Source organism: Nelumbo lutea, chromosome 8 (assembly GCF_056320005.1).
Source record: "Nelumbo lutea isolate HS-2025 chromosome 8, American lotus-T2T, whole genome shotgun sequence".
Classification (NCBI taxonomy): Eukaryota; Viridiplantae; Streptophyta; class Magnoliopsida; order Proteales; family Nelumbonaceae; genus Nelumbo; species Nelumbo lutea.
The window spans coordinates 58208087-58233817 of NC_142691.1; the positions used below are offsets into that span (position 1 = coordinate 58208087).

General features: G+C 40.2%; 1 protein-coding gene across 3 annotated transcripts in view; it reads right to left on the bottom strand.

Moving 5' to 3' along the window:
- LOC148844386 (uncharacterized) overlaps positions 1-25731 on the bottom strand; it is a 34749-nt gene extending 9018 nt beyond the window's left edge. Inside the window, exons 1-8 of one of the 3 annotated variants that reach the window (XM_088959093.1) lie at positions 25303-25731; positions 24660-24841; positions 19448-19548; positions 19165-19339; positions 18867-19083; positions 17996-18777; positions 17789-17903; positions 16876-16931 (exon numbers count right to left, since the gene is read on the bottom strand). In XM_088959093.1, coding sequence (XP_088815219.1) covers positions 16876-16931; positions 17789-17903; positions 17996-18777; positions 18867-19083; positions 19165-19339; positions 19448-19548; positions 24660-24841; positions 25303-25312 — 1638 coding nt within the window. In that variant the 5' untranslated portion in view covers positions 25313-25731. Of the gene's footprint in view, positions 1-16875; positions 16932-17788; positions 17904-17995; positions 18778-18866; positions 19084-19164; positions 19340-19447; positions 19549-24659; positions 25090-25302 lie in introns of those variants that run through there. The other 2 variants (XM_088959094.1, XR_016103600.1) reach the window with 2 other exon arrangements.

Below are 25731 nucleotides of genomic sequence, written 5' to 3' on the forward strand. Positions count from 1 at the left end.
TTGGGGTCGAGTTTATTAGGAGAGTCCCGGGTACTACCGGCAACCTGAGTATCTTGGGTTGCCACATGTGCTGCACTAGTTCTTTTCATGTGACCTTTACCCTGTTCTTGATTCTTTGCTGCCCACTTGGGTTTCCCGTGGATGTCCCAACAAGTGTCACGTGTATGTCGTGACCTTCTACAATGGGTACAAAAGATTTTATCTTTATCATCTGCCTTCTTAGGATCACCTTTCTTCCCTGTTGGGCTGTTATTCACCGCAGCCAAGGCAACTTGTTACTCCCCCTCAGTTGTAACCATCACACTCTGCCTGCTTTCTTCAGACTGGACAAGGGAGTATACTTCATGCACTGTAGGCAATTCTTTGCTTCCCATATACAGTGTTCAGCCCTAACAAGAAAGCAAACACCCGTTGCTGAGAGATCAGCTTCCTGTAGACCTTAGCATCTACATCGTGCTTCCACTCTATGGCCTGATAATGGTCCAACTCCTTCCATATGGAGGTAAGAGCCAAATAATATGAGGACAAGCTACGGTTTCCCTATTTGCAGGTAGAGGACTCAGCTTGTAGTTGGTAAATCTTGGCATAATGCCTTTGCTCAGAATAGGTACTTCTGGCCTATTCCTAGATCTCACTGGCGGTGTCTGCCCACATAAAATTCTTCTTCACATCAGGTTCCATTGCTGCAAGGAGCCAAGACATCATCATACTGTTTTCTTGGTCCCACCTATCATGTTCAGCTGTATCACCCTTAGGTTCTTTCACCCTTCCATTGATGTAACCGACCTTACCCCTTGCTGTTACATAGAGTTTTACACTCTTAGCCCACTCCAGGTAGTTCAGACCATTCAAGGGGGTGATTGGCATGGGAAAGACCATGGTTTCACCTCCCATACCTGTTGTGCTGCAGGTTGAGGTGTTCCCCAGTGAGGTCAGTTCCTGACTTGCCATTGAAAATTACAACCAACTAGTCCAAATGCCACCTAACAGCACAGCCACCACAACTGGAATGTGGCAACTCAGGGTTTACTCCTAGGATGTGCGCAACAAGCTATTCAATATTGCTAAGAGCACAAGAACTACTGCTGAGAATGAGAAATCAGTCACTACAACATCCAAACAGAACAATTACCATCCCACGGCCAGACACAGCTAGAGTTTTCAGTAACTTTCGCATGGAGCCACTAGGGTTTCAGCAAAAGTACATCCGCAGGACTGACTAGGGTTTCTGCAAGCGAGAGAATTAAAAGAAAACAAGCCGCCGCTAGGTTTTTTTCCTTTTCCTTCTGAAACAAAAGTAGTCACGTCCCAATCCCCTTCGGAAAGACTGATGCTAGGATCATAAGTCTTCTCCAGCCCAGAAGTTTCGCTCTGATACCATGTAGTTCCTTGTGATGATTGAGAGAGAGAGAGAGAGGTACGGATGATAGAAAGGAGAGGCAAAAAACAAGTATGCCCCTGGCAGCATATCCTAGAATAAGAACAATAAGAAAAGAAGGAAAGAAAGTAAATTGGAACTGTCCCACTAACATCAATTACAAGGAACACTCGAGCCTTACAACACTATATATTATTATATAATTATAATTTATATAAATATATTATAAATATTATAAATATATATAATATATATAAATAATATATACGAGTCATGCTGGGCCGTGTCGGGTGGGGCCGTAGCCTGGGTCGTGCCGACATGCGGGTCGTGGGCAGCACAGCCCATGGACCTAAAACCCTAGGCCCAGCACAACCCACATGATAATGTTGGGTCTGGCACGGCCCGCATGCTGTCGTGCTTGGTCGTGCCAGGCCAGTCCAAAGTCGCTCTGGGGCACGGCCCGATTTACACCACTAGTTGTTGGTATTTCCTTCAAGAGAACTTCTTGCAACTATACAAAGACTTCTAGGAAACCAAAAGCTTAGACAGAAGAATAAATACAACATTTATAACTCTAATACAAAAAAAGAGTGGTGTAGTGAATATAAAAGATTTTAGGCCAATAAGTTTAATAAGCTTAGACTGAAGAGAGTGATCCAGGTGGTGGTGGGGGAAACTCGGATGGCCTTTGTAGAAGGAAGGCAGATCCTAGATGGGATTTTGGTGGCTAGTGAATGCATAATTCGAGGATTAGAAGTGGAAAACCAGGTTTGGTATGTAAGTTGGACATAGAGAAAGCGTATGACCATGTAGAATGGGAACTTTTAGAGGAAATGATGAGGTTGATGGGGTTTAGGGAGATTTGGAGGGGCTGGATGTATGGGAGTATTTCATCTGTGTCCTTTTCTTTGCTCATCAATGGGATATCCTCCGAGTTCTTCCAAGCCTCTAGGGGTCTTAGACAAGGGGATCCAATTTCCCCGTTGTTGTTTGTGTTAGTGATGGAGATTTGTAGAGAAGATGGGCTGAATGGCCCATAGACTGTTTTCTTGTTTCTTTTCTTTATTTTCTTTGTTGTAATGAACCTCAACATGGGCTTTACTTATGTTATGTCTTTTTTAAATTATTCACCCAGTTAAGGGCCTCTCTGTAATTACTAAAATTAAGTTAATGAAAAGGAATTAGGGTGTAAGAGAGGATTAGAATTCGAAAATCTCTCTCTGAACCCTTATTGCCACCACCTTCTTCTTCCTCTTCTCTCTTCTTGATCCTCCGTTTCTGTTGTTCTCTATCACTTTTCTGCACCTTTTTAAACAATTTGTTTATTTCAGAGCAGGCTCTCCTTTTCTCTTTTTTCTCCTCTTTCTTCCCATACACAGTGTGTATGGAGAACCAAATCGAATGAATAGTTAAAGAAAATTTTTCTAGCCCAGTTGTTCGTGGTTTTTGGAGAGGAGGCTATCCTTGTCGTCACTTTGACAGTATCAAGTGTGTTGCCCAAAACCCTAATTAACTAGAGAAATCTGCTTGTGGGCCCCACAGGGAATTTGACTTTGGCACTCAATGATTGAAAGATTTTGAAGATTGATTAAGTTGCCCAGTATTCTGTGAAGCCTACAAAGTGAGGCTAGGTTTTTTTTGTTTCTCTCGGGTTCTGGGTGTGACACAATTAACAAGTACGGCTGCATAGAGGTTGATTCACAACACATTTTTTCCTGTTGTTAGCGTAGGGGTATTTCTGTCTTTATACCTTGATGGATGTTGCTGATCTGTAATGTTGTGTTGGAACATGTGCTCCTAACTTAAGTAAGGGCACATAGGTCTTTTCAGTCTTGTTCTAATAATAATATAAATACTTATTGGCCGACTGGGAGAAGGCAAGTTGACTCTTTCAGTTCGAACCAGAATTCTCTCTCTCTCTCTATCTCTCTCTTCATCACCTTTTCTTCTTCTACATAACTGAACTCAGTCAGGCCGAACTCTAAGGCAGACCTGAATTATAACATGGTATCAGAGCTAGGTCAAATCTGCCTAGATTTCTGCTTGCCTAGGGTTCATTCTCTGCGCACCCTATCTAGGGTTTTCCTCCTTTTTTCTGTGTTCGATTGGAGATAAGGGAAAGAGCTGAAAAGGAGTGATCGCCCTCTTCCCTTGGGGGTCTCTATGCCTCCAGTAAGGTCGTATGTGGTCGGTTGCTGTGATTTCTGAGATCGCCCTCTCCTAGTAGAGGAAGAATAGAGGGTCGAACTGTGTGGGCAGTGGCTTTTGTGTGTGGCTGTTATGTGTGAAGTGGTTGTTGTGTATGGACTGCTCTCCTGCTCGTATGGGTGTTACTTCAGCGATAAGGTAAGAGATTTCAGTGCATGATATTTGTTATGGATTCAATAGGAGGTGTGTTTTAGACCATATGCTAGGGTTTCGGCCAGTAAGTGCTAGGGTTTATGCTGGTTTCTTTGTGCATTTTGAAGGAAGAGATATGATCATACAGTGGTGAGATTTCAAGTAGTTGTAGGAGTAGGGTTTGTGGTGTGAGCACACTTTTCAGCAACAAGTGCTGAAATTAGTATGGCAGGTGTGATCTAGGGTTTATGGTGTAAAGAGCACACATTCTAGCAACAATTAGTACTGCAATCAGTGTGACAGGTGTGACCTAGTAGTGTGTAGTGTGCAGATCTCAGTGATAATAGAATTCAGCAAGTGTGCAGAATTGGTGATAACATAATGGGAGACCATAGTGATTATAAACCTAGTGTGATGGTGCCTACAGACTACCTGAATGTTCAGATGACCTCCATTAAATTAAATGGAGAGAATTATGTGCTTTGGGCTAAATCCGTTAAGTCTTTCTGAAGGCAAAGAATAAGGTAAAACACATAAGAGAGGAGAAACCCTCCTCTGACTCTCACGAGTATGAAGACTGGGAGCAAGAGGATGCTCAGATCATCACATGGTTGTGGAATAGTATGGAACCCAGGATTAGTGTGAACTTCATGTTCCTTGATACTGCCAAAGATGTGTGGGACCATGCGAAGAAATTGTATTCGGGGCAGGACAATACAACCAGAGTTTATCAGCTTTATCAAGAGTACTTTAATCTGCAACAGGGCAATCAGAGTCTTGAGGAGTACTATGCCAACATGAGGAACATACGTAATGAGTTGAATGTCTATCATCCTCTCACTTCTGATGTTAAGATTCAGCAACAACAGAGAGAGCAGCTTGATGTGACTAGATTTTTGGTGGGACTAAAGTCTGAATATGAACTAGTACGGGCTCAAATATTAAGGGGATCAGCTCTTCCGTCCCTAGAAGAGGTATTTGCTCGACTTTGGAGGATTTCTATCGGATCTACTGAGAACTCTAATATCTCAGATAGATCTGCCTTTGCTGCATCGAGAGGCCGTGGTGGTAGAGGTGGAGCTCGGGGAGCTCAGTCTGGCCGTGGTGGTGGTAGTGGTTCTGCATATGGCCGAAGTGGCAATGGTGGGTCTCCTCATAATCGTGGTGGTGGTCGTGCTGGGAGCAGAGATTCAGGGGGAGCCCGTGGTAGAGGACGTAGCTCAGGCCCATGGAAGTGCACTCATTGTGGTATGGATGGACATACCATCAACTATTGTTATGATCTACATGGTCCTCCCTCAACCTGGGCCAATCATGCCGCGACCAGTGACTTAAGTTCCAGCTTTAGATAGGAGAAGCATTCTTCTGACCAGTTGCCCCCTACATCGACAAATGGTCCCATGAAGGAGATGGTGAGTGTTCCCCGTGATGAATATGAGAGGTTTATCCAATCACAGCAGAACACGGCGACTTTTGCTCACTCAGGTATGGCTTGTCTAGCATCTACACCCAATCCCTGGATCATTGACTCTGGAGCCTCCGATCACATGACTGGAACTCCAGGTGTGTTTTCCTCCTTATCTCATTGCTCAACATCACAATCTGTCACCCTTGCTAATGGTTCCACGTCCTCAATTTGTGGTGTTGGTAATGTGGACCTAGACCCTGTATCCCTCTCATCAGTTTTATATGTTCCTAAATTGCCTTTTAACCTTATGTCTGTTAGTAAGCTGACCAAATCACTTAACTGCTCCATTACCTTTTATCCTTCTATGTGTGTCTTTCAGGATCTCAAGACGGGGATGAAGATTGGTGGAGGGCATGAAGTAGGTAGACTGTATTATCTTGACGGTGGTGGTGGTAAAAGTTCAACAGCTCTCCAGTCATCTCTTTCTCCTCTCCAGTGGCACTGCCGATTTGGTCATCCGTCGCTAAAAGTCTTGAAGTCCTTGGTTCCGTCCTTGAGTCAGCTTTCTGTTTTGGATTGTGAGTCGTGTCAATTTGGGAAACACCATCGTGTTCCCTTTAGTTCTAGGGTTGATAACCGTGTCGAGTCCTTTTTCTTTAGTTCATTCAGATGTTTGGAGTCCTTATAAAGTAATGTCATATAATGGATACAGATATTTTGTCATTTTTGTGGATGATTTTTCAAGGATGACGTGGCTCTATTTAATGAAAGAAAGAAGTGAATTGTTTACCATTTTTCAAAAAATTTTATGCTAAGATTCGTAACCAATTTGGTACCCACATCAAAGTCTTTCGTTCTGATAATGGCCGCGAATATTTATCCTCATCATTTCAGGAATACCTGGACCAACACGGCATTATACATCAGATCTCGTGTACCTACACCCCACAACAAAACGGGGTAGCTGAGAGAAAGAATCGCCATCTCCTTGAAACAGCAAGATCTCTAATGCATCACATGCATGTTCCCAAACCTTTTTGGAGTGATGCAGTGCTTACCTCTTGTTTTCTGATTAATCGGATGCCCACGTTCATCCTTAATGGTCATTCTCCATTTCAGGTCTTGTTTCCCACTTTGTCTTCGTTCCCTCTTACGTCGAGTTTTTGGGTGTGTCTGTTTTGTCCATAATCTGGGTCCCGGGAACGACAAGTTTTATGTTCATTCTCTCAAGTGCATCTTCCTTGGCTATTCTCGGACCTAGAAAGGGTATAGGTGTTACCATCCTGGTTCTCGACAGTCATTTGTGTGTGCTGATGTCAGTCTCTTTGAGTCTACTCCGTTCTTTTTGGGGTTTGGTGATGTTTCATCCTCCTCATCACCTCCTCCTCTTCCACTTCCCGTTGTCAATCCTCCTCCCTTTGTTCCAGTCGTGACCAAATCCTTGCCTCCGATGCCACCACTTGTTGAACGCCCACCTATCTGTCATGTGTATACACATCGCCCACGTGCACCAGCTACTACTCCTCCGGCTACATCTCCGTCAACGGATCCGGCACCAAACCCGCACTTAGCATCTGAGCTTGATCTACCCATTGCTTTGCGGAAAGGGAAACGTACTTGCACCCTTCATCCCATTTCCAATTATGTTTCTCTTACTCACCTTTCCGCTTCCCATCGCCAGTTTGTTACCTTGTTATCATCAGTTATTGTTCCTAAAGATGTCCAGGAAGCCCTTGCCTCTCCAGGGTGGTGTCGTGCCATGGAAGAACTCTCAGCCCTTCATCATAATCATACTTGGGACCTCACTGCTCTTCCTCCTGGGAAGCAAGTTGTTGGTTGTAAATGGGTTTATACGATTTAAGTATCTGCCTGATGGTAGTGTTGAACGCCTAAAAGCGCGATTAGTTGCAAAAGGGTACTCCCAAACCTATGGCATTGACTACAAAGAGACCTTCTCACCGGTTGCTAAGATAGGGTCAGTTCGTGTTGTGATCTCTCTTGCAGCCATGTATGAGTGGCCACTATATCAACTTGATATCAAGAATGCCTTTTTGCATGGTGACTTACTCGAGGAGGTCTACATGGAGCAACCTCCAGGGTTTGTTGCTCAGGGGGAGGATGGTAAGGTGTGCAGACTAAGGAAGGCTATATATGGGCTTAAACAGTCTCCTCGAGCATGGTTTGGTAGGTTCAATGAGGTGGTAAAGAAGTTCAGTATGAAACAGTGCAAAGTTGACCATTCTGTATTTAGTCATGACTCTCCGGGAGGAAAAATACTGTTGGTGGTGTATGTAGATGATATTGTTATTATAACATTGGTATTGACAAGCTGAAGACTTATCTACAGAATCCCTTTCAGACAAAGGATCTGGGTAAACTGAAATACTTCTTGGGTATAGAGATAGCGAGATCCAAGTATGGGATTAACCTGTGCCTGATTTGCTGGAAGAAACAGGCTTGTTGGGTGCCAAACCAGCTGAAACACCCATAGACACAAATACCAAGCTAAGTAGTGATATGGGTGAAGTGTTTGAAGACCCTGCCAGATACCGACGACTTGTGGGCAAACTGAACTACCTAACCATTACTAGACCAGACATCTCATTTGTAGTTAATGTGGTAAGCCAGTTCATGCAAAAACCTCTAATTCCTCATTGGAATGCGGTTTTGAGAATTGTGAAGTATCTAAAAGGGGCTCCGGGTCGTGGTCTGATATACAAGAGTGGGGGAAAACTTGAAATAGAAGGGTATTCTGATGCTGATTGGGCCGGTTCTATGTCTGATAGGCGGTCTACTACAGGCTATTGCACGTTTCTGGGAGGTAACCTGGTGACATGGAAAAGTAAGAAGCAGACGGTTGTGGCAAGAAGCAGTGCAGAAGCAGAATATAAGGCTATGGCGCACACCGCTTGTGAATTAGTGTGGCTAAAGAACCTTCTAGGGTACAACATTAACACTCCAATGAAGCTCTATTGTGATAACCAGGCTACAGTTCATATCTCCTCTAATCCTATGTTTCATGAAAGAACCAAGCACATTGAGGTTGACTGTCACTTTGTGAGGGAGAAGGTGCTGAATGGAGAGTTAGACACTACACATGTTAATACAGGAAATCAGTGGACTGACTTATTTACAAAAGGCTTGAGTCAGGAAAGAGTGGACTACATATGTAACAAGCGGGGAGTATATGATATATACTCACCAACTTGAGGGGGAGTGTTAGCGTAGGGGTATTTCTGTCTTTATACCTTGGTTGATGTTGATGATCTGTAGTGTTGTGTTGGAACATGTGCTCCTAACTTAAGTAAGGGCACATAGGTCTTTTCAGTCTTGTTTTAATAATAATATAAATACTTACTGGCCTACTGGGAGAAGGCAAGTTGACTCTTTCATTTCGAACCAGAATTCTCTCTCTCTCTCTCTCTCTCTCTCTCTCTCTCTCTCTTCATCACCTTTTCTTCTTCTACATAACTGAACTCAGTCAGGCCGAACTCTAAGGCAGACCTGAATTATAACACTTGTCTTCATTGATTGTTAAATGAAGTTGTTAGAAGTTATTTTTGGAGTGTTTTAAGAAGATGGATCCTTCAGAAGTTGAAAACAAACATGTTGCTAGATCCGGACAGGTTTCGGGGGCCTCTATTGACTCTCTGTTGGTTGTGACCACAGTCAAGCTAGATAGAACCAATTATCTGGCATAGTCACAATCAGTAAAAATTCATGTCTGCAATAGAGACAAGTGGGGGCATATCTCTAGGAGCAAGAAGGCTCCCTCGAAAGATGATCCATCCTATGAAAAATGGATGCAAGAAAATTACACTATAATCGGATGATTAGTAAATTCAATGCAACCTCAAATCAATCAACACTATTTATGGATGAATTCAGCAAAGAAAATATGGGACAGTGAAACCTATTCTCAGAAACTGAATGTAGCCAGAGCATATAAGCTAAGGAGTGATGTGAAAAATTCATGGTAGGGGGAGAAACCTTTGGCTGTTTATTTCTCAATGCTGGAATCTCTTTGGAAAGAAATTGACTTGATGGAAATTGTTGCCTAGGAAAGTACTAATGATGCTAAAACCCACAGAAAACTAGTTGAGAGAAACAAGGTGTTTGAATTCTTAACAAGGCTGAATCCCAAGTATGACATCACAAAACAGAACATCTTATCCAAGGATAGTGTTTCGTTGTCTCAGTCCTATGCCTTGGTGAGTAGTGAAGAAAGCATTAGACTAGTCCAGGTTCAAGGGGCTGGTCTAAATGACCACTTTGCTAACATGGGGCTAAAATCTAAGGGAACTACAGGAAGTCCAGGTGGTTCAGGTAGGAAGGAATATATTTGTGAGTACTGTAAGAAACTAAAGCATACAAAAGACAAGTGCTGGAAACTGCATCTGGAGCTTCTTCCCCTTCATTTCCAAAAGAAAACTGATAATATGAAGACATGAAGTGCCAATATTTCTATTGGTCCAGATAATGACATATGCCTAACCGAAGAGAGGACTACTAGTGAATAGTTAGCAGTTATGAAAGCAGAGTATGAGAAGTATGGAAGGATGATCAGTCACCTAGAGGGTGCTACCACTTCTTCCAACCCTCTAGAAAATTCAATTTCTTTTGCATTTGCTCATTCAGGTATATGAGCTTCTGCCAATCATGCAACTATATCAGGTAATCATAGGATCCCTTGAATTATTGATTCTAGTGCTTCTGACCATATGACCAGCCTTTCCACCTTGTTTATTTTTTATGATTTGCTTCCTAGCCGTGATAAAATCACCATAGCCGATGGCTCTCTTGTTCCTATCTCTAGCAAGGGAACCATCAAGGCTACAGACACTCTGTTACTTCCTTCTGCTCTTAATGTGCCCAAACTAAATACAAATTTATTATATGTAAACAGTCTAACTAAGTCTTTGAATTGCAGTGTAACATTTTTTTTTCCTTCCTACTATGTTTTTCAGGATATGGAGTCTCAAAAAGTGATTGGGAGTGGCCATGAGGCGAATGGAATATATCTATTGGATACTCCTGGACAGAGCCAAGGACAACCTGGGAAAGTTTCCTTTGGATCTACATCTTCAGAGTTTGTCAGTCGTGTCAGATTATGTCATTTTCGTTTGGATCATCTTTCTTTTACTGCATTAAATCATTTATTCCCAGAACTATTTAAGAGGATTAATTTGTCCAGTCTTCATTGTGAGTCTTGTGAGTTGTCAAAGAGACTTCCTATGGGAAGGAGTAGGGGGAGTTAAAAAATTCCACAAACCAAAGGAGGGGGCTTTGGGGCTGAGAAGGGTAAATCTAACAAACAAAGCACTTACAGGGAAGTGGTTGTGGGGGTTTGGGCAAGGGAGAGAAAGAAGGAGGCTTTATGGAGAAGGGTGATTGTCGGGAAGTATGGAGTGATAAGATTTGGATGGGAATCATAGTGAGGAGATCCTACGGGGTGAGTGTCTGGAAAGGAATTATGAGTTTTAACCAAGAATTCAAGAGTTTTGTCAAATTTAGATTGGGGTAAGGCTCGAGGGTGAGGTTTGGGGAAGATGAGTGGTTGCAGATAGAGAAGTTAAGTGAGGTGTGCCCAAGATTATACAAACTAACAGAACAACAAGTCTCAATAGCTCAATGTTATGAGTGGAGACGGGAGCAATTGATTTGGAATCCAAAGTTCAGAAGACCTTTACTAGATCAAGAAGTGGAAGAATGTATATGTCGACAGGATATGATTTGCGGCAAATTAAGAAAGATATGATTTGCTGCAAATTTAGAAAGATTTGATTTGATTGATTACAGATTTGAATAAATTTAGGAAATATTAGATTTGAATAAAATTAGGAAAGTCATATCCTAGGATTAAGGGAAATATTTAATCAATCCCTAATTGAGAGAGATTCTAGGAGTAATTGAGAGAGATCCTAGGAGTTTGTCTCTCCTATCTTTTCTTATTTAAGTTGTATGCTCAACATGTTTTATCAACACATTATCAATACAGAAGTATTTCTTCTTCTCTCCCTCTTCATTTCTTCTTCTCTTCCTCTTTATTTTTCCACATGGTATCAGAGCTTTAGGGTCCGATCAAGAATTTTAAGGCCGCCATGGTTGGCTATGGTTCAGCCTCTTCGGATGCTACTAGTGGTGTGACATCTTTGGAGGGAAGTATTCAGTCAGCGGCCATCTCTCTCTCTAAGAATTCTCTTCAAATTACCGTTCACAAATTGAATGGAAAGAATTATCTTGAGTGGCCTCAGTTCGTGCGGTTGGTGATGGACAGCAAAGGGAAACTCGGCTATTTGAATGGCGAAGTAAAACCGTCAGCCACTGATGATCCAAAATACAAGCAGTGGCGTTCTGAAAATTCTATGGTTACCGCCTGGCTGATCAACTCTATGGATCCTGTGGTTGGAAAACCATTCATGTTCATGCCGATTGCTCGTGATGTGTGGTAAGTTGTTAGGGAAACCTATTCAGATCTAGATAATCATTCACAACTGTTCGAACTGAATACCCGAATGTGGAAGATGCAACAAGGTAAGCGTGAAGTAACTGCTTATTATAATGAGATGATGATTGTTTGGCAAGAACTGGATTTATTTGAAGAAGAAGAATTTGCCTTCTTGGCTGGTTTGAATAAAGAACTCGATGAGGTTCGGGGATGTATCTTAGGGCGAAAGCCCTTGCCTACTATAAGAGAAGTTTTTTCAGAAGTGCGTAGAGAAGAAGCACGGCGGCAAGTGATGTTAAAGAATGTTAATGAAACAAAAACTAAGAATGAAGGGTCCGCTCTTGTGGCCCAAGGTGCAGGCGTAGACGGAGATAAACGAGGAGGAAAGCAAATGCCTTGGTGTGATTATTGTAAAAAGCCATGGCATACTCGTAAAACCTGCAGGAAGCCGCACGGTAAACCAACAAGTTGGAAGAAAAAATCAGACAATGACAACAAGTCAGGGGGAGATGTTCGCACGCTTCAAGTAAGCAATTCGGATCCAGGGCAGCAATCATCCTCAGAGTATCTTCCTTTCACAAGGGAACAAATATAACACTTATATAAAATGTTTCAATCTCAATCGTTAAGAAACTCTAACCCATCCTGCTCTCTAGCCCAGACAGATAATTTTTTCACTGTAGCCATTGCTTGTACCAAATCTAATGGCTCCTGGATATTAGATTCAGGTGTCGCTGATCATATGACCGGCACTTCACAATTCTTCTCTTCATATACACCCTGTGCAGGGAATCAAAAGGTTAAAATTGCAGATGGTTCCTTTGCTACTGTTGCTAGGAAAGGAACTGTGTCTATTTCTCCTTCTCTAAACCTTAAAGATGTTCTATGTGTTCCTAACCTATCATACAATCTCTTATCTGTCAGCAAACTAACCCTTGATCATAATTGTCGGGTTAATTTTTGGTCTTCTTGTTGTGAATTTCAAGATTTAACCTCGGGGAAGATGATTGGGGGTGCTAAACTGGATGGTGGCCTCTACCTCTTTAATAAAGGATCAACCTTTGAAAGGAAATACCGATAGACTTGTTTCAGCTCTATCTCTATTTCTAGTGACAGTGAAGTTTTGTTACGGCATCATCGGTTAGGACATCCTAGCTTTCAATATTTAAAGCATCTATTTCCCAAGTTATTCATGAATAAAAATCATTCGTGTTTTAAGTGTGAATCTTGTGAATTAGCAAAACATCATCGTGTTGTTTTTCCGTCCCAACCATATAAAAAATCAAAACCATTTACCATGATTCATAGTGATGTTTGGGGTCCTTCTAGAGTAACAACTCTTTCTGGAAAGCGTTGGTTCATTACTTTTATTGATGATCATACTAGGGTCACTTGGGTTTTCCTTTTAAAAGAGAAACCAGATGTTGAAACAGTGTTTAAAACTTTCTATAACATGGTTCAAACACAATTTCAGACACATTAAAATTTTTCGAAGTGATAATGGAAAGGAATTTTTTAACAATGTGTTAGGGAATTTTTTTGCTGAGAAAGGAATTGTACACCAAAGTTCATGTAATAATACACCTCAACAAAATGGAGTGGCTGAAGGGAAAAACAAACATCTCCTTGAAGTTGCTAGAGCCCTAAGTTTTCAAACTAAGGTTCCTAAGTATCTTTGGGGAGAAGCCGTTTTAACAACCACTTATTTGATTAACAGACTGCCTACACGAATTTTGGATTTTAAAACACCCATACAGGTTTTCATTGACTGTTTTCCAAACTCTCGACTAGTGACAAATATTCCCTTAAAAATTTTTGGAAGTGTGGCCTTTGTTCATAACCATGATCCTAAACGTTCAAAACTTGATCCAAAAGCACATAAATGTATTTTTGTAGACTATCCCACTAATCAAAGAGGCTACAAATGCTTTGATCCAGTTTTGAAAATGATGTTTGTGACTATGGATGTCACATTCTTTGAAGGATCCTCTTACTACAAACACTCCCATCTTCAGGGGGAGCAACACTAGTGAAGATGGTCTTTTAGATGGTTCTGATTTAATGTTTGAATTTGTCCATAATGATGTTCCTCACAACCAGTGACCGAAAGAAAGTAAGGTAGAAAATACAAAATCAATGGAAACAAATGAATTAAATATTGAAAATGAACAACCTTCGGTGATGCCATCTCAAAATAAAAAAGTTGAAACAACAGAGATGCATCCGAAACAGTATAAAGGCCTTGTATAATCAAGGGAAGATCTAGCACTGAAAAGAAGAGGCACTATTCCGCAACATCAACAAGAATCTGATCTGAGGGTGGATCGTGAAATTCATGATAATTCTCCAAAAATACCTGAAAATATTCCTCCAGGCAATTCTAATTCTTCCAGTCAACTCGATCTTCCCATTGCCCTCAAGAAAGGTGTTAGGTCTTGTACAAAACATCCTCTGTCAAGTTTTGTATCTTACAAAAATATTTCACCTTCATATTGTGCCTTTATTTCACAAGTGTCTAGTGTTTCCATTCCTAACGGTATCCAGGAGGCTCTAAATGTTCCTAAGTGGAAAGAAGCTATTTTTGAGGAGAAGAGAGCTTTGGAAAAGAATGCTACTTGGGAGAAAGTGGATCTCCCAGATGGAAAGACAGTTGTTGGTTGTAAATGGGTGTTCACTCTGAAGTACAACTCAGATGGATCCTTGGAGAGATATAAGGCTCACCTAGTAGCTAAAGGCTTTACTCAGACGTATGGAGTGGACTACTCTAAGACCTTTTCTCCAGTGGTGAAACTAAGTACAGTTCGAGTACTCTTATCTGTTGCAACTAACCTTGACTGGCCACTGAATTAATTGGATGTGAAAAATGCCTTTTTGATTGGAGACTTGGAAGAAGTATATATAGAGCCTCCACTTGGTTTCGCTGAGAAGTTTGGAACTAAGGTATGCAAGCTAAAAAAGTCTCTATATGGACTTAAACAGTCTCCCAAAGCCTGGTTTGAAAGCTTCACAAGGTTCGTTAAAAGTCAAGGATATAGTCAAAGACAATATGATCATACTCTTTTCACAAAAAGAACCATCGAATACAAGATATCAGTTCTGATTGTCTATGTTGATGACATAATCTTGACTGGAGATGATATTGAAGAGATGAGCAGCTAAAGCAGAGCTTAGCCAAGGAATTCGAAATTAAAGACTTAGGCCAGCTAAGGTACTTTCTTGTAATGGAAGTGGCTAGATCAAAGAAGGGCATTGTGGTTTCGCAACGAAAATATATTCTAGACCTCTTGAAAGAAACTGGAATGAGTGGATGCAAACTTTCAGACACCCCGATAGAAGTTAAGGCTAAACTCGGAGAAGTTAAAGATGGGGTTCCAGTAGATGCAGGTAGATACCAAAGGCTGGTAGGAAGGTTGTTTTACTTGTCACATACACGTCCTGACATTGCCTTCGTTGTGAGCATGGTGAGTCAATTTATGCACTCCCCGTATGAAGAACATCTTGAAGTTGTGTATCGAATTCTTAAGTATCTAAAAGGCACACCAGGAAAAGGACTCTTCTTCAAGAAAAATGAGAAGAGAGAGGTTGAAGTGTATACAGATGCGGATTGGGCAGGCTCAATCACTGATAGAAGGTCAACTTCGGGGTACTGCACATTTCTTTTGGGCAATTTAGTTACTTGGAGAACCAAGAAGCAAAGTGTAGTTGCTAGAAGTAGTGCTAAGGCTGAATTCAGATCAATGGCTCAAGGAGTGTGTGAGGTTCTTTGTCTAAAGAGGGTGCTACAGATCTTAAGAGACCAGTGAGTTTTCCTATGAAACTGTATTGTGATAACAAGGCAGCTATCAGCATTGCTCATAATCCGGTTCTACATGACAGGACTAAACATATTGAGATTGACAGACACTTTATAAAGGAGAAACTTCAAGAAGGAATAATTTGCACTCCGTTTGTACCAACCACGCAGCAAATTGCAGATGTTTTGACTAAGGGCTTATTGAGACAGCCATTTGAACTTCAAGTTAGCAAGTTGGGCATGATAGATATCTTTGCACCAACTTGAGGGGGAGTGTCGACAGGATATGATTTGCGGCAAATTAAGAAAGATATGATTTGCTGCAAATTTAGAAAGATTTGATTTGATTGATTACAGATTTGAATAAATTTAGGAAATATTAGATTTGAATAAAATTAGGAAAGTCATATCCTAGGATTAAGGGAAAGACTTAATCAATCCCTAATTGAGAGAAACTCTAGGAGTAATTGAGAGAGATCCTAGGAGTTTGTCTCCTATCTTTTCTTATTTAAGTTGTATGCTCAACATGTTTTATCAACACATTATCAATACAAAAGTATTTCTTCTTCTCTCCCTCTACATTTCTTCTTCTCTTCCTCTTTATTTTTCCACAGTATACTACTGTTGGAAAAGCTAGAAGGGACTAACATGTCAAGAGGCACAGAAGATGGTCTCTGGTGGAAGGAATGTAAGGAGGACAGGTTCACAGTTAAGTCATTCTACAAAGCATTAATCAAAGAAGAGGGGGGCTCAGTCCAGATAAAAGGAGTTTGCATGGTTGGTGGCACATAACAGCATCCTCACTACTGATCATCAAAAATCTAGGGGATTTCATATGGCAAGCAGGTGCTATTTATGCAAGGAGGAGGAAGAAACTGTGTTCCACTTGTTCTTCACATGCAGCATAGCAAGCTTCATATGGAAGTTCTTTTCCTTTTTATTTGGTATGTGTAGCTTCCAGCCTTCAGATTCAGCAAAAGTATTTGCTCTGTTGCCAAAGTTCAGAGGAAGTAAGAAAGCCAGTATTGTTTGGAGCTGCATCCCTTTTGCAGTATGTTGGTCTATTTGGAGGGAGAGAACCAGAAGAGTATTCGAGAATAGGGCCAACAACATAGAATACCTGGTAGCTTCGGTGTCCAATCTGATATCAGAGTGGGTCCTCAGGCTCCCAGATTTTGGTCAAGTCTCCAAAGTTGATTTATTGGAAATTTTCTGGAATTTACTTGAGTTACAGCCTTGTAATGTAGATGCATTCTCAGTTTAATATTCTGGACATGTAATTGAAGCATGTAGTTGATGTTGTTGGTGTGTCATCTAGACAACAAATGTGATAGGGCGTAACCTTTTCTTTCTTCTTGATTCTTCAAAAAAAAATGTATCCCATAAATAAAATGGCATGCATATGACCCTTAAATATTAAGTACAGCGCATGTCATACATGTTCCTATTGCAGGCAGTACCACATTCTTGTTAGAAGCAAAGGAGCATATAAATATCATCACGCTTACATTTGTCACAAAAACAGTTCTTGATTCAATATCTTCCTCAGGATGATTTGATCCACCTGCAAAGAACAAGTTAATAGAACTCCCCAATTTAATGGCCCCATATAGTATCACATGGATGTGAGTAATTTGGTCATTAATAATATTTACTGCAATAGTCATCTGAGACAAAATAAAAGTTGGACACAGAAAACTGGAGATGCTCCAAATGAAGAAGTATAATAGCTTAACCTTAGATGAAGTATCAGCAAATTATAGGCAGCAGTTAGGGATGTCAATAGATCAGGTACAGTAAGGGATTTGTTCAAACCAAACCCAACTTGTGATGCCCAGATACAGATACAGACAAGGACACAGATATGGGTAAGCGGGATGTGACTCTCCATTTCCTAAAATCCTGGATAAAAGTACAGGTCCTATGTAATATGCTTATATCATGCATTTGTATCTAGTTTAAGCTAAAAAACATTTCTTAAGGATAAGTGTCTTTCCAAATTTAATTAAAGTTCTAAATTATAGTATAATTTGCTTTCACATATTCCAAAAGTGTTAATGTTAAAAAAGTACTTATGGAAGTATCCATGCAGTATCTGGGGTATTGTATCTGATATCCAATACCAGTACCCTGGATATCATAGAACCCAACCCAACCAAACTAAACGAAATAAGATTACCAAAACCAACCTGTCCCATCCTATGAACAGCACTCCTAATTTTATTGAAGGCTATACTTGCAATTTTTCAATGTCAATATGTCAACAGGTCATGTTTGGTGCAGACCAATCCCAACCAAAAGTTGATTAAAAATGACATGAACATGACCAAATAGGGTCAGATCAAGACTTAATCCAATCCACTGACATCCCTAGCAGCAGTCTTGTCATTCAGTAATATACCCCAGAATGAATTGTCTTACCAGAACTCATTGATAAATTGAGGTTGCCATCATTTTTCACGTCCACGTGCATTTGTCGAAGCTTAGACATTTCCACCTCAATTTCACGCAATCTTAGTTTCACATCTAATATTTCCTGCAGGTTGAACACTCATTAAGAAGGGGGAGAAAAAGAAAAGAATACTTCATTAATGTGAATATCAATTTTAAGAAATTTTTGCTTCTTACAGCTTGCATGGGATGGGTATTGGCATTCACACTGTTTTCATTATTGGCAGGTACTGATTTAGAAGCCAACAAACAATTAACTGAAGCCAGAGTCTGAGTAATGCCCTCCAAACCCTCCCTAGTCAGCTTTGCTTGAGATATTTTATTGGCCCTTGGATCTAGTGCAGTGTCAGATACAGGTGCATGATATTTTTCCAGGCTGTCTGGCTTCCTAGTTTCAGTAAGAGCATTAGTTAACATTTGTGATTGACAAACAGAAGATGGCCTTTGAAACTCTTTGAATTTTTCTTTGTGTTGGAGATGTCTCTCATTAGTTTCCACGAAAGAAACTGCATTGCTTCCAGAAGCAGGATTAATCTCGCCAAACTGCCTCTTCCGCTGTAAGTTTGTTCCATCATGAAGTGCATATTTTTTAACACCATCATCCGGTATCCCATAGTCACCATGGCTGGTGTTAGAGATCACGTTTGCGTGGTTACCCTCAAGCAGAGGGCCTTTCCTTGTTGCCCTTCCACCAAGTCTTCCACCACGCACAAAAGGCATCGCCCTACCTTGGCAATACCCTTCCTCACTATGCTCTGATGTTTCTCTTTTGACAAAACCAACACCACGTATGTCAATATTCTCTTCCCTCACAATTGTATTGTCTTCACACGGCTTGCCCAATCTGTCCCAAACATTACCCCGTGGTCTGGCATTCCGACGGCATACAGCATCTACAGACCTTGAAGAAAGCCTTGTTTCAGCAGCATCAGTCATAGAAGGCTTTGAATAATGGCTTTCTGCATGAAGAAACAATCATAAAATCTCTAAATGTGCTTCACTTGCAAACAGGTGGTTGAAGTCCTAAATATACATGCTAGATACAGACCCGTAGAAATGTGTAAATTTCCAGAAGGACATCTCACTCCGGAAGAACCATACTTCAAAGCTTGATTCTTGGTTGCTCCATATTTTTTTGGAACTTCAATTAAACATGTCTGAGCCTGCTGCACCTTTGGTTTGATCTCATTTGAACAAGAATGTTGAAGATCTTCAGAGACTTCTAAGTCATGCAAGGAACTGTGCTCACACTTCTTATCTTTGCCCTGCAAAGGTTAATTATATCAAAAACATCCTCCACCAAATTTCACATCACCCACATGCAAAAAAGGCCCAAGGTAAATTACTGGTAGTCTATCAACACCGATAGTAGCATGATTCTGAAGGCCATCTACAGTGCTGATTTCATGCTCCTTGTCAGCATTATCATCAGGTATACTCGTAATACTAGCACACTTTAGATCTGATGAACCAACAGGCACACTTGATTGATGGACATGTTTTAAGAGAACGCCCCATAGCCTATACAAATAGCATAGTTCATACCAAATTCAGAAATATTCAATTTGTTAGCTTGCTGAAGAAAAGATAGAATAACCACAACCACTTAGAACATCAAGAACCAAATACCAGGATACAAATTCTCCACTCCTTTCACCAAGAAAAGCTTCCAAATCATCCCTTGCTTGTATCTGATGCTTTCCATTACAAACAAGCACTATGATATATTCCTGCAAGTAGGAAGAAATGCCAAAGTATTATAATACCACTGAAGAAAATGAATGACAAGAAACAAACAGCAGGTAATCATATAGCAACCTTCATGAATCCCCCATTTCTAGAAATTTATTGCCAACAAGAATGAAAAGCACCAACGGATGCACTTATTGTAAATATCACATCCTAGAATTTGGCAATGGTGAATGCTACATATGAAAAACATGTCTTTTAAAGTAGAAATTCAAAAACCAATTTGTCAAAGTCCCAAAAACAATGTTTCTAATCTCACCGTATCAAGGGGCCTTTGTAGAAGGAAGACAAATTGTAGATCAAATACTTATTGCCAATGAATGTGTTGAGGGGAAGAGGAGGAGAAAGGAAAAGGGGTTGGTTTGCAAATTGGATCTTGAAAAGGCATATGACATGGTGGACTGGGATTTTTTACTAGAGGTTCTCAAGCGGAGAGGGTTTGGGGAGAGATGGTGCAGTTGGGTAAAAGGGATGCATTTCGTCATGTCACTTCTCAATATTGGTAAATGGTGTAGCTAGGGGTTTCTTTCCTACAAAGAGAGGTATTAGGCAAGGAGATCCATTGTCCCCATTCCTCTTTACCTTAGTAGCTGATGTGTTGAGTGCCATGATTTCGAGGGCTGATGCTAACAATTTGATAAGAGGTTGGAGGATTGGTAGGGAGGAGGTGGTGGCCACACACTTACAATTTGCATATGACATCATCTTGTTTTGTGATGGGGAAGAAGGGGAATTGTGGAATTTAAAGAGTCTAGTGCTTCAATTTGATAGGAAGTCCAATCTTAAAGTGAACTAGGGAAAACGTTGTGTGGCAGAGCTCAATTTAGGGGGAGAGGAGGTGGATTCCCTAGCTAGGATTTTGGGGTGTGAAGTGGGGGGCTAGCCTTTACAATATTTGGGGCTACCACTCGGAGGGAACCTAATGGTTGAAAGTTTTTGGTACCCTGTAACTGAAAGATTCTCCAAGAGGTTAGCAAATTGGAAGAGGAATTACATCTCTTTAGGGGGTAGAATAACCTTAATCAAGTCAACCTTGGTGAACCTGCCAGTTTATTTCCTGTCTACCTTTAGAGTACCAATGAAAGTAGCTAACCAGTTAGACAAGATAATGAGGGACTTCTTGTGGGAACCAGGGGATACTAAGAAGGATCACTTAGTGAAGTGGGAGGTGGTTTCTAGGAGTAAGGATGATGGAGGCCTTGGGTTAGGAAATATAAGATTAAGAAACACGGCTTTGCTGGGGAAATGAATTTGGAGACTACCAATGGAACAGGACAGACTTTGGTCTAGAGTGATTGTTAATATTCATGGATTGACAGATAACGGCTGGGATGCAGGACTCAACCCTAGGGCTTCTTAGTGTTCTCCTTGGAAAGCTATTCAAGGTATTTTGCCTTTTATGCTTCCTTATTCCAAATATGATGTCTGCGCTAGAAATAAAGTCTTGTTTTGGGAAGATGTTTGGATTGGTGGAAACTCCCTTAGAGATAGATTTCCTTCTATTTACTCCTAGTCTAAAAACAAAAGAAAAGTGATCTCTTCAGTGTTTGTTGATAACTCCTGGGATTTGGGCTTGAGAAGAAGTCTAAGGGATTCTGAGATGGGAATGGTTGATGATCTGATCACTCAATTAGAAGAAGTTTTTCTTGATCAGTGTTGTAGAGATAGCAGAATTTGGAAGCCTTTCCCTTCTAGTTTTTTCAATTGCTCTTCTTTCTATAACATTTTGCTTCAGACCTCTAACCTTGTAGGGAACTTTCCTTCAAAGGAGGTATTGGCTAGCCCTTCCCAAAAATTCAGGCCTTTTGCTGGGAAGTGCCACTCCAAAAAATCAACACCTTGGATTTATTGCAGAAAAAGAGGCCAAATAAGTGCCTCTCCCCCCATGTTTGTTGCCTCTATTTGGGTTCTGGTGAAACAATTTCACATTTACTAATCTCATGTCCCTTTGTGTTCTTTATTTGGTCTTGGTTCTCTTCTCTCTTTGGCTGCAGGTGGACTCCCTCCTCAAGCATGGTGAACCTCTTTGATCCAGCTTTTTCAGACAACCAACAATTCGTGGAAGGATTATATGGAGAGCCACTAGAGCTACTATATTGTGGCCAGTGTGGGAGGAAAGAAACAATAGGATCTTCAAAGGCAGTTGTAGATCCAACGAAGAGGTTGTGGAAGGAATAACTACTAAGGTTATCCATTGGTCGAAATCTTGTGATCTTTTTCAGGATTTCTCAATTGAAGACATTTATAGAAATTGGGGTATTGTGGCATCTACTACTACTTCCAAAGCTATGATATAGGAAGTTTGGTCCCCACCGGCACAACAAAGGGTGAAATTGAATTTTGATGAAAGCTCTATAGGTAATCCAAGCCCATCTGGTATAGGACATGTTTTCAGAGATAATGAAGGCAAGATAATGGCTCTATTTTCAGGTCCAATAGGAGTTGGAGATTCCTTAAGAGCGGAAATCTTGGCACTACATCAAGGTTTAAAACTGACCAAACAATTGGGGCTACAACAGATTTGAGATAAAGGGAGACTCCAAGTTGGTAATTGGGTGGATGCAATCAGGGCAGCTGGGAAATTGGCAATATAGACAACTGATAAGGGAAATTCTTAGCATAACGAGGGAGGTGGGTGTTTGGTTCAAGTGGGTAAGGAGATCAATAAATGGTTTTTTGCTAATGCCCTAGCAAAACAAGGGACTGTAAGGGAGAGTCTTTATTGGGCAGTACTGTAATGTTTGATGTTTATTGGATCAACCTTTTCTAATAAGAGTTGACTTCTGTATTTGGGTTTAACTTATCTCTAATGAAAGTTATCATTTCTGATAAAAAAAAAAAAAGTTCCGAAAACAATCTAAGAGCAAGAGTAGAGAAACCATAAACAAAGGGCATGTGACTATTTTTTTCTTTCTTTTTTCCTTTAAGGTCCACATCTTCATTAAAATACCTAATAAATAGTCAAAGTATCAAAATATACCATACAAGATGGAACAACAATCTTTCTTATCTTTTAAATTCAATCAAAAATATTCAAAAGGAGATGAATGATGCAACCCATGAAGAACTAATCCCATCCAGAAAACACAAAGATTAGAGTCACCCTATTCTACAAATCTTCCAGAGCTTCTTTTATCTGCAATGGTAATTATGCTAAATATATAAATAAGAGGCAAACCAAATGTAAGTTAGGCATACTTCTAGAAAAGGAGAGGATCCTAATCCAAAAGTATAACAAAGAAAACAATTTTTTTTATTGCAGAAGAAAGGAAAATTTGCACAAATAACTCCAGTTAATGTCTCACAAGATCCTCCCACATTAAATCATTTTTTTGTCCTCGTTCCTTTATGCCTTTGTAACCCAAAGCCCAACCTGTGATGAAAAAAAATGAGATCCTTGTACATTCTATAAGTAGTCTTGATTCTCATATTCTTCTGGAAAATTCCCTCACATTCTCTCAAAGTGAAAAGAGCGATCAAATGCCAGTAACTACAATCCATCCCAATTGCTAGTGTTAGTTGTAAACATCCAAACTCCTAATGTTTCAGTGCCTTGAAAAACCTGGAGCAGCAACTCATCTCAATTTTACATGTAAAGAGAAACTCTTCGCTCCTTGACTTTAACAAAAATGAGATCCATAAATGAATAGCAAGTGTTTTATGAAAAACTAAGAAAGAAAACACATAATATATTAGGGAACCTTTTCCATTTGCAATCCACAATTTATTGGAACCAGTTGCACATGGTCTTAGTTCAGGCCCTGTGTATCTGGGCCAGGTCATGGACTTTGAAACCTGCAGACTTGCTGCATTTTTTCAAAAAGTAATCATCCAGCCATCAAAGAAATTGCATTCCATCTACTGAGATAGGAAACATAAGCAGGCATGGAACAAAGATAGAGCATGTGAGGAACTGAAACCAACTAACACTAAAATGAACATAAATCTTGTAAGAGCAAGAAGAACGTCAGTGTTCAACCAAAAAACAAAAAAAGAATAACCAACCAGTGCACCAACAAAGATAATGAGGATGAACTTCATACAGTCTGGGTCACTATTTTTATTATATTGTGATATCCAAATAACAAACTAGGAACATCTAGCTGCTTTTTAAAGCACCCTTTTTCATAGAATTTCATATACAGTTAGATTCATTTCGACCAGTATTGCAACTTACTGTATGAACCCTTTACTTCGGAACCACAATTATCTTATTTGCATGATTATAAACCAGCCTTTATAAAAACATTGGCCATAGATAAACTGATAAAGGCATTTCCCTGTTAATCTCCCTTTAAATCATGGAGAATGATTGCCTCCCTGTTTAATTAGGTTGAAAGAGTACTATCGATAGTCCAGCACCTAAAATTTGTTAGTGACATTTCTGATATTGGCACCTTTACTGGAAAGTTCACCATCTCCAGAATAGTATGGAAAGGATTTTTTTTTTTTTATTTATAAGGAAAGGATATTTATTAAACTCGAAGGAATTTACTTATAACGTCATTCTCTTCTCCAGAAAAAAAAAATGAAATAAAACAAAACCATGCATATAAAACGAAACATAGGCTAGGAGTTCAGATTAGCAAACCTAGAATTTTTTTTTAATCAGTATAGGAAACCTTGATATTTTGGCATGTCATTTGAGTTTCAACATGTATGCCGACTAACAGAACTAAATCCCATCATCATTTTATTTGTGTGGTTTTACTTTAAACTTGCAATTCCTTAAAGATGCTCACAATGAATTAATTTATCCAACTTAACGAGGAAGTACACGAGAACGCGTTACTCGTGCACACAAAGCATCTCTAAACCATACCATAATATAGCTGTATTAATAGGGAGCCAATACTTCACAGCCACCAGGTGAAGTTAGCCATTCAGTAAAGAGACAATAATGAGAAACGATGGACCAAATTACATTTCCGGCATATACAATTGCTTTCTGAATTCAATCACTTATCAATAGCATACAAATATATAAAAACCAGGCAAAAAATAAACTCCAAGTGGAAAATTGAAGAATATATCAAAATGTTGATAGAACTTATTGTAGGCATTCAGACAAACAGGTTTCGAAGAAATTTACAGCGAGGACGTCGTCCGTGTAATTCCCGAGAAATTCAAGGAGCTTTTCTGAAACAGAGACTTTGAGTTTCGATGCCAGCGGAGACCGCCTATCTATCTTAAAAGATCTAGGGTTTGCAGAGAAGATTTCCATGAGAGAGGTAGAGCGAGTTCTCTTCCGACATAAACAAGGTATGGCCGTGCCTGTATTATATGAGGCCAAACATAAACGGGAGAGAAAGACTGTTACTAACATGCGCCGGTAGAAATGTGGCGAAAGGAAATATTGGCATGACTCATGAGCGGGATTATTATAAAACTAGAAAAGTTCACAATCATTTTTTTTTTTTGGAAAATTACTAAAACCGTACAATTTTAATTTCCTATAAAAGTAAAGATTGTGGAGTGAAGTCATTGCACTAATTTTCCTTTATTTTTAAAGCTATGACCATTTGTAAATTTGGTATATCATGTGCCAAATATGGAGGCAAAGGCAACTTTGTCGCTTCGGAGCTGATGAGACCAAAGGTCCCACGTGTGATCATTTAAAAGATGCCAAAGTTTTTAGGATATGATGCCAAGGGATTCCAACGGTCAAACTAGTTAAGGGCTCAAGGAGATTGAGGTCAGAGCTGTTAGAGTTTTAGATTGTGTAAAATACGTACCTGTGGCCATGGAGTCCCTTAATATAGTTGGTGTCGCCCTGGTGCTAATACCGTAAGCGCCCTCTCTATGCTCGGCACCATAATCGTAAGAGTTAATTAGGGCATGATCCACCTGAGTGCTAAGAGGGGTGACACTCCCAGCCAAGTTCTAGTAGTAGACTTGTAAGGCAAAAAGGAAAGGGATTGATAAGAATAGCCAGGCCAAGGGTGAGGGCATCAAGGTAGTGCAATCGGAGCTAAACTGCATCCTTCATCTTGCAGACATAGAGAGGCTTTGCCAAAGGTACCATCCTTTAGGCTCTAATTTCCTATGCATCCCCTCATCCCAGCTCTCTTCAGACACTATAAGATCACCCACAGGCGGTTTGCTCCAAACGCCGTTACTCCTGTGTTGGCTCATCGTTGAGAGGTCTTGTTGATGGTGAATAT